Genomic DNA, 9,743 nt, shown 5'->3' on the forward strand with positions numbered 1-9,743 from the left:
AAACATTGACATTTAAAAAAAACCCTTTAACTAAAATATCGAAATACAGTCAAACTTCGGTTTTCGAACCGGTCGGTTCTGACCCAAAATGATTTTTTATGCCTCAGTTTACAACCAAAAGTCGGTTCTCAACCAAACCAAGTGTACCTGAATGCACCACTTGTCACCCCTCCGCTTCCTATACATCACTTCCTTGTGTCGCGTCTCATTGTGACCGAGGCATTATCGCATTACCTCGAGTTGAGTTCCATTCTGACAAGTCGTGTTTGTGTAATTCAACCACGATTAAAAAAAGCAGGCATTGACTATAATGGAAAATGAATAATCTGTTTTCTATTAAATCGTCTTTTTAACAAGTTTCTAGGCGGATTACGGTCTAAAACTAAGGTTTTACTGTAACCCGTTTAAATTTCAGCGAAAGCGGAAGTACGTGAGGGAAAAAAATCCTCTCGACGCTCTCTGATTCGAGGTTGAGTCGCAGCGGGTGTTTTTTTTTTCAGGAGGGAAACTACCATATTTAACCCGTTTTGAACACGTTTAACTGTCACAAAATTTCCCCACGAACCAAAGCAACATTATTGAAAGGTAGGAGCGCACCACCATGGCGGAAAATTAGAGTTTTGTCGTCTACAAAGCTCGTTTAGCTTCCTTTCGCGCCATTTTTGCTAGTTTGATAATAGCACTAATGTAACGTGCGCCCCGGCGCTGATGTTCTTTGTCCTAATCCTAAAAATTCTCGCTAGTTTTTTTGTGACGGCATATTGAATCACTCACTGGGTTGCTATGGAGGGGATACGAATTATTTTGTGGTTCTCGTTGGTTGAAATGTGTTCGAATCAAGTGCATTTGCGCCATTTTTTTGTGCTGCATCAGGCCGTGACAGTCGCTAGCGCCTATTGGTTCTGGCGCACATGAGTTAGCCTCGCGAACTAACGCGCTAGCTAGCACACCACTTTGCCCTTCTACGTCTAATAAAACAAGTTAAAACATCAAAGAACGGCATCAAATTCCGTCTGTTTTGAATGCAAGGGAGAAATCTCACAATTTAGCGTTTACGCATCGGAAATACTGGTTATGCTAAGTAAGGTTGGGGGGCTAACTGTTAGCCTCTTACATCGAAAGACTAACGGGTCCAAACCGTCACATTCGAGCCCAAAAGTGCGTTTCATGCCGGTTCACCAACCAGTCACTACGCACCGTCGGAATTGAAAGGTGGTCAAACAGATTATTTGAAGTAATTTGTTTTCACTTAAAAAAACATTCAGACCAGTTCACTAAAGTGGCTCAAACTCTTCCTTCGGTGTACCTGATGATTATCATATTCATTGCAGGAGTCTATAAATCATGTCTGGCATTGCATTGAGCCGGCTTGCTCAGGAGCGCAAAGCGTGGCGGAAGGATCATCCTTTTGTAAGTCGACAGTGAAACCTCACTCAGAACACATATGTGGGGAGAAAAAAAAATGTGAAGTTTGGTTTTCTTGGATGTCTCTTCAGGGATTTGTGGCAGTCCCAACCAAAAACGCGGATGGCACCATGAACCTCATGAACTGGGAGTGCGCTATCCCTGGCAAAAAGGCGGTAATAATCCTTTCTCATTCATCAGAAACCAAATTGAGTTACATTGTTCAGAGTTTGTGGGTCAATTTCTCCACTGCGAGACTAATAAAGGCAAATCCAATTCAATACTACTGCTCGCCCCCATGCTGATAACATAATTGCGTGTCACCAGACTCCGTGGGAAGGCGGACTTTTCAAACTGCGCATGTTGTTCAAGGATGACTATCCTTCATCGCCGCCCAAATGTGAGTTGTTGTCTTCTTTTCTCATCTGTTTACTTTGTTACTAGTCAGAGACTTTCTAGGGGGTTAATTTGCCATAGAAGCCACGCGACTCGGCTTTGTCCAGGTGTTTTAGTGCATGTTTTCTCTTTAAGTTTTTACCCTCACCCTGTGATGTCATACCGCCATATTTTTCTTGTTCGTGTGTTCAGGTAAATTTGAACCTCCTCTCTTTCATCCCAATGTGTATCCATCGGGCACAGTATGCCTCTCTATCCTAGAGGAGGACAAGGACTGGAGACCGGCCATTACAATAAAGCAGGTTTGCACTGCGTCAACTGCAACCCGTTTGGACTTTTGCAATTCATCGGGTGACCTAGGGGGCAAACAATCAAAGCCAAAACTATGCCAGAATCTTTTTTTTCTCTCCCCAAAGGATTTTTCTTTCTTTTTTTTAATTTCTCCCGTAGATCCTATTAGGTATTCAGGAACTTCTAAACGAGCCCAATATCCAGGATCCAGCCCAAGCAGAGGCTTACACAATCTACTGGTAAGATACATGCTCTCTTCCTGTCTACCGTACTGACGACTTATGTAGCTGCAGCTAAAGAAAAGCGAGATCTGGAGAGTCTCTGTAGTTGTGCTACACGAATGTATGTTTTGCGACAATGTGGCTTTTACGCCTGATGCTTGTTTTTTTTTTTTTTCTCCCCCTCGCTCCTCTTTTCCAGCCAAAACAGAACAGATTACGAAAAGAGAGTGCGATCACAAGCCAAAAAGTTCTCTCCCTCATAAAGGCAAAGAAGGCCTGTCTTGCTGTGGCAGAAGGAATCACCTCCCACCCCCCCTGCTCAGTCACAATGAATGTGCTCCCCTCACATCGGGACTCGCTTAAAGACTTCTATTTAAACTCTCCACATTCTGTGCCATCCACGTCCACCCCTTATGAACTGTCTTTTTTTTGTCTTTGTTTTTACGGCGTTCGTTTTTGCTCTAAATCGCCATCCGGGGGTGTCACGTTGAGAGGGGATCGTTGCTTCAGCACCCTGGTGGTTGTTGTTTGTTGTTGTTTTTTTTTTTGAAGCTTTGTCCTATGTGGTGCGAGGGACGTGACTCCAGTCCATGAAAGCTGGCTGTCATCGCTATCCATAAAATAAGTGTATTTTTTTTTTTCTCGCTCTCTTTCTTCCGCGCTTTCTCTCCTTTTCCACACATTTAATGCCCACATCGGCTTATTTCATTGTCAGTATTTCAACTGCTGTCTGATGAATGGCACTTTTATACTGTTGTATTTCACTTAGCGTCTCTAGATGGTCTAATTCTTTCTTAGGTTTTTCTATTCAGCATGCTGTAACATATGATAGAATCTGCTACCTTGGCTGTCTTTTTGTTAATTCCGAGTGTTTTCTTCTTTGGATGAAGAGGAAAAAAAAGTCTACAAATGAGCGAGGCAGGTAGGCTTACCATTGTATCAGACTTTTAAGGTGAAAACGGTGCTTTGTTCATGCATGTGTTACCGTCAATAAAACTTTCTACAAAAGGTTTCTCAACCTTTGTTGTTTTTAACCCAATAATTTGTATTCCTGCAGGACAACGTCATCTCCAGTCTCGCCGTTTGGTCCTTCAGAATCAGCCGCTCAGTTGCCAAGTTTGTCTTTGTATCCATCGCGATCTGCGCGCACCAAGTCATAAGGGCCGGCGAGTAGATTTTATTGACTTAAAAAAACGTTCATGCTAATCTTGTGTGAGAAAGACATTCAATTATGTTTAAAATGAAACTTTATACTCCCCCCCCCCCAACCCTTTTGTGATCATCTTGACACCTTCTCCAAAGGACATTGCACCTCCTGCAATTTGAAAAGAATGTCCGGAAAGCTCCGCCGTGGCTTCGGTGCTCATACATGAACTTCCCGATGTGCTTCATTTCAGGTTTGGTCCTTGCACGCACTGCTGCAAGTCGCTCATTGTGCAATATTCAGGCCTGCATCTCGACTTGCCCTCAACTTCCCCGAACTTCCGGGGTGGCTTTTGAGGTTTTCATATGGCGTCTCGTCAACCCGTGTCGTCGATTCCTGCGCGTGGCTGTTCACTCTGAGCGTGTCTTCCGGCTTGAGTGTGAAGGTCACGCTTGTTTGCGTGTCCATCCAGCTCTGCGATAACATTGGCAAAAATCGTCACAATCTAGAATGAAGTGGAAGGACCGACGCGTGGGTCACAACCACATTGCTAGGAGACTCTTGTCTTGAAGCTTGACTCGGCTGACCTTAAAATGCCCGTGACAATTGGAGTACAGGCTTTGGAAATATGGCGCAGGAGTGGGAACCAAAGCACTTTGCCTCCACCTGCGATTGCACAAATCTCGAGCAATGAAATTTGCGCTTGTTTCGAATGTTTAATGGATAGTGACTTACTTTTTCAGCAAAGCGCTGCACAAAACCAGGACAACTGCAGCCGCCGCGGCCAGGAAGACGGTTTTCCCGTGGATGGAAAAGAATTCATCGACTGAGGAATCTGAGACCCCGTCCTGTGCGCCTGACGTGCAGCTCTACCCCACGGCCGTATGACCCACCTCGACTTTAGTCCCGACCGCGCCCTGCCCGCTGTTGGAGGAACCCCCGCTCCCATGTGCCATTATGACAAGGCCTCTCCAGAACCAACACCAAAGGCGCTGCTATGCCACGAAGAGCCATCTGCGGTGCCAACGCAAGCGGCGGCAAAGCTGTGCGGACGCGGGGAAGGCGGCGACGGGCGCTGCAGGGGCAGGGGGAGGGCAGGGGTCGGATGCCGGCGATCTGCCGGTTGACGGATCTCGGCTTGACCCCGTCTTGTGCGCCTGACGTGCGGCCGACTCCGTGGCTGTCTGCGGTGCCAACGCAAGCGGCGGCAAAGCTATGCGGACGCGGGGAAGGCGGCGACGGGCGCTGCAGGGGCAGGGGGAGGGCAGGGGTCGGATGCCAGCGATCTGCCGGTTGACGGATCTCGGCCTGACCCCGTCCCTGTGCGCCTGACGTGCGGCTCTACCCCGCGGCCGTATGACCCACCTCGACTTTAGTCCCGACCGGGCCCTGCCCGCTGTTGGAGGAACCCCCGCTCCCATGTGCCATTATGACAAGGCCTCTCCAGAACCAACACCAAAGGCGCTGAATACCCAACTCTCGGCCAGTGAGTTTACACCACATCAACAAAACCAAAACACTACAAGGACAACAAAGGACGTCATAAGGGGAAGAAAATCTGGAAGGTCCTGCATTTTAGTACCTCCTGAATAGGAAACCAAAGTGAAAAGAAAAACTTGCTAGAACTGGGAGAGGCCACAGTACAAGCCTGGAAAAATACCTAATATGGATGTGGACACTGGGGAAAATCCAAATTATACCGCTTCGATCTGGAGTCTGCTGCAGCTAACAAGCCACTCTGGCATTGCTATGCCACGAAGAGCCATCTGCGGTGCCAACGCAAGCGGCGGCAAAGCTGTGCGGACGCGGGGAAGGCGGCGACGGGCGCTGCAGGGGCAGGGGGAGGGCAGGGGTCGGATGCCGGCGATCTGCCGGTTGACGGATCTCGGCCTGACCCCGTCCTGTGCGCCTGACGTGCGGCCGACTCCGTGGCTGTCTGCGGCGCCAACGCAAGCGGCGACAAAGCTTTTCAGACGCGGGGAAGGCGGCGACGGGCGCTGCAGGGGCAGGGGGAGGGCAGGGGTCGGATGCCGGCGATCTGCCGGTTGACGGATCTCGGCCTGACCCCGTCCCTGTGCGCCTGACGTGCGGCTCTACCCCGCGGCCGTATGACCCACCTCGACTTTAGTCCCGACCGGGCCCTGCCCGCTGTTGGAGGAACCCCCGCTCCCATGTGCCATTATGACAAGGCCTCTCCAGAACCAACACCAAAGGCGCTGCTATGCCACGAAGAGCCATCTGCGGTGCCAACGCAAGCGGCGGCAAAGCTGTGCGGACGCGGGGAAGGCGGCGACGGGCGCTGCAGGGGCAGGGGGAGGGCAGGGGTCGGATGCCGGCGATCTGCCGGTTGACGGATCTCGGCCTGCGGCCGACTCCGTGGCCCGTGCCAACGCAAGCGGCAGCCTGTGCGCCTGACGTGCGGCCGACTCCGTGGCTGTATGACGCACCTCGACTTTAGTCCCGACCGGGCCCTGCCCGCTGTTGGAGGAACCCCCGCTCCCATGTGCCATTATGACAAGGCCTCTCCAGAACCAACACCAAAGGCGCTGAATACCCAACTCTCGGCCAGTGAGTTTACACCACATCAACAAAACCAAAACACTACAAGGACAACAAAGGACGTCATAAGGGGAAGAAAATCTGGAAGGTCCTGCATTTTAGTACCTCCTGAATAGGAAACCAAAGTGAAAAGAAAAACTTGCTAGAACTGGGAGAGGCCACAGTACAAGCCTGGAAAAATACCTAATATGGATGTGGACACTGGGGAAAATCCAAATTATACCGCTTCGATCTGGAGTCTGCTGCAGCTAACAAGCCACTCTGGCATTGCTATGCCACGAAGAGCCATCTGCGGTGCCAACGCAAGCGGCGGCAAAGCTGTGCGGACGCGGGGAAGGCGGCGACGGGCGCTGCAGGGGCAGGGGGAGGGCAGGGGTCGGATGCCGGCGATCTGCCGGTTGACGGATCTCGGCCTGACCCCGTCCTGTGCGCCTGACGTGCGGCCGACTCCGTGGCTGTCTGCGGCGCCAACGCAAGCGGCGGCAAAGCTGTGCGGACGCGGGGAAGGCGGCGACGGGCGCTGCAGGGGCAGGGGGAGGGCAGGGGTCGGATGCCAGCGATCTGCCGGTTGACGGATCTCGGCCTGACCCCGTCCCTGTGCGCCTGACGTGCGGCTCTACCCCGCGGCCGTATGACCCACCTCGACTTTAGTCCCGACCGGGCCCTGCCCGCTGTTGGAGGAACCCCCGCTCCCATGTGCCATTATGACAAGGCCTCTCCAGAACCAACACCAAAGGCGCTGAATACCCAACTCTCGGCCAGTGAGGTTACACCACATCAACAAAACCAAAACACTACAAGGACAACAAAGGACGTCATAAGGGGAAGAAAATCTGGAAGGTCCTGCATTTTAGTACCTCCTGAATAGGAAACCAAAGTGAAAAGAAAAACTTGCTAGAACTGGGAGAGGCCACAGTACAAGCCTGGAAAAATACCTAATATGGATGTGGACACTGGGGAAAATCCAAATTATACCGCTTCGATCTGGAGTCTGCTGCAGCTAACAAGCCACTCCGGCATTGCTATGCCACGAAGAGCCATCTGCGGTGCCAACGCAAGCGGCGGCAAAGCTGTGCGGACGCGGGGAAGGCGGCGACGGGCGCTGCAGGGGCAGGGGGAGGGCAGGGGTCGGATGCCGGCGATCTGCCGGTTGACGGATCTCGGCCTGACCCCGTCCTGTGCGCCTGACGTGCGGCCGACTCCGTGGCTGTCTGCGGCGCCAACGCAAGCGGCGGCAAAGCTTTTCGGACGCGGGGAAGGCGGCGACGGGCGCTGCAGGGGCAGGGGGAGGGCAGGGGTCGGATGCCGGCGATCTGCCGGTTGACGGATCTCGGCCTGACCCCGTCCCTGTGCGCCTGACGTGCGGCTCTACCCCGCGGCCGTATGACCCACCTCGACTTTAGTCCCGACCGGGCCCTGCCCGCTGTTGGAGGAACCCCCGCTCCCATGTGCCATTATGACAAGGCCTCTCCAGAACCAACACCAAAGGCGCTGCTATGCCACGAAGAGCCATCTGCGGTGCCAACGCAAGCGGCGGCAAAGCTGTGCGGACGCGGGGAAGGCGGCGACGGGCGCTGCAGAGGCAGGGGGAGGGCAGGGGTCGGATGCCGGCGATCTGCCGGTTGACGGATCTCGGCCTAACCCCGTCCTGTGCGCCTGACGTGCGGCCGACTCCGTGGCTGTCTGCGGTGCCAACGCAAGCGGCGGCAAAGCTGTGCGGACGCGGGGAAGGCGGCGACGGGCGCTGCAGGGGCAGGGGGAGGGCAGGGGTCGGATGCCGGCGATCTGCCGGTTGACGGATCTCGGCCTAACCCCGTCCTGTGCGCCTGACGTGCGGCCGACTCCGTGGCTGTCTTCTGTGCCAACGCAAGCGGCAGCAAAGCTGTGCGGACGCGGGGAAGGCGGCGACGGGCGCTGCAGGGGCAGGGGGAGGGCAGGGGTCGGATGCCGGCGATCTGCCGGTTGACGGATCTCGGCCTGACCCCGTCCCTGTGCGCCTGACGTGCGGCTCTACCCCACGGCCGTATGACGCACCTCGACTTTAGTCCCGACCGGGCCCTGCCCGCTGTTGGAGGAACCCCCGCTCCCATGTGCCATTATGACAAGGCCTCTCCAGAACCAACACCAAAGGCGCTGAATACCCAACTCTCGGCCAGTGAGTTTACACCACATCAACAAAACCAAAACACTACAAGGACAACAAAGGACGTCATAAGGGGAAGAAAATCTGGAAGGTCCTGCATTTTAGTACCTTCTGAATAGGAAACCAAAGTGAAAAGAAAAACTTGCTAGAACTGGGAGAGGCCACAGTACAAGCCTGGAAAAATACCTAATATGGATGTGGACACTGGGGAAAATCCAAATTATACCGCTTCGATCTGGAGTCTGCTGCAGCTAACAAGCCACTCTGGCATTGCTATGCCACGAAGAGCCATCTGCGGTGCCAACGCAAGCGGCGGCAAAGCTGTGCGGACGCGGGGAAGGCGGCGACGGGCGCTGCAGGGGCAGGGGGAGGGCAGGGGTCGGATGCCGGCGATCTGCCGGTTGACGGATCTCGGCCTGACCCCGTCTTGTGCGCCTGACGTGCGGCCGACTCCGTGGCTGTCTGCGGTGCCAACGCAAGCGGCGGCAAAGCTTTTCGGACGCGGGGAAGGCGGCGACGGGCGCTGCAGGGGCAGGGGGAGGGCAGGGGTCGGATGCCGGCGATCTGCCGGTTGACGGATCTCGGCCTGACCCCGTCCCTGTGCGCCTGACGTGCGGCTCTACCCCGCGGCCGTATGACCCACCTCGACTTTAGTCCCGACCGGGCCCTGCCCGCTGTTGGAGGAACCCCCGCTCCCATGTGCCATTATGACAAGGCCTCTCCAGAACCAACACCAAAGGCGCTGCTATGCCACGAAGAGCCATCTGCGGTGCCAACGCAAGCGGCGGCAAAGCTGTGCGGACGCGGGGAAGGCGGCGACGGGCGCTGCAGAGGCAGGGGGAGGGCAGGGGTCGGATGCCGGCGATCTGCCGGTTGACGGATCTCGGCCTAACCCCGTCCTGTGCGCCTGACGTGCGGCCGACTCCGTGGCTGTCTTCTGTGCCAACGCAAGCGGCAGCAAAGCTGTGCGGACGCGGGGAAGGCGGCGACGGGCGCTGCAGGGGCAGGGGGAGGGCAGGGGTCGGATGCCGGCGATCTGCCGGTTGACGGATCTCGGCCTGACCCCGTCCCTGTGCGCCTGACGTGCGGCTCTACCCCACGGCCGTATGATGCACCTCGACTTTAGTCCCGACCGGGCCCTGCCCGCTGTTGGAGGAACCCCCGCTCCCATGTGCCATTATGACAAGGCCTCTCCAGAACCAACACCAAAGGCGCTGAATACCCAACTCTCGGCCAGTGAGGTTACACCACATCAACAAAACCAAAACACTACAAGGACAACAAAGGACGTCATAAGGGGAAGAAAATCTGGAAGGTCCTGCATTTTAGTACCTCCTGAATAGGAAACCAAAGTGAAAAGAAAAACTTGCTAGAACTGGGAGAGGCCACAGTACAAGCCTGGAAAAAATACCTAATATGGATGTGGACACTGGGGAAAATCCAAATTATACCGCTTCGATCTGGAGTCTGCTGCAGCGAACAAGCCACTCTGGCATTGCTATGCCACGAAGAGCCATCTGCGGTGCCAACGCAAGCGGCGGCAAAGCTGTGCGGACGCGGGGAAGGCGGCGACGGCCGCTGCAGG

At 54.5% G+C, this 9,743-nt stretch overlaps 1 protein-coding gene across 1 annotated transcript; it reads left to right on the forward strand.

Moving 5' to 3' along the window:
* The first annotated feature begins 291 nt into the window (after positions 1–291).
* Positions 292–3,320, forward strand: ube2ib (ubiquitin-conjugating enzyme E2Ib). The gene is made up of 7 exons (XM_089015307.1): positions 292–585; positions 1,332–1,410; positions 1,497–1,580; positions 1,732–1,804; positions 1,993–2,102; positions 2,251–2,330; positions 2,512–3,320. The coding sequence occupies exons 2-7, from the start codon at positions 1,345–1,347 to the stop codon at positions 2,573–2,575; spliced, it is 477 nt and encodes a 158-aa protein (XP_088871433.1). The 5' UTR covers positions 292–585; positions 1,332–1,344; the 3' UTR covers positions 2,576–3,320.
* Positions 3,321–9,743: the final 6,423 nt, after the last annotated feature.

Source organism: Hippocampus bargibanti, linkage group LG15 (genome assembly GCF_051943395.1).
Source record: "Hippocampus bargibanti isolate YZ-2025 linkage group LG15, ASM5194339v1, whole genome shotgun sequence".
Lineage (NCBI taxonomy): Eukaryota > Metazoa > Chordata > Actinopteri > Syngnathiformes > Syngnathidae > Hippocampus > Hippocampus bargibanti.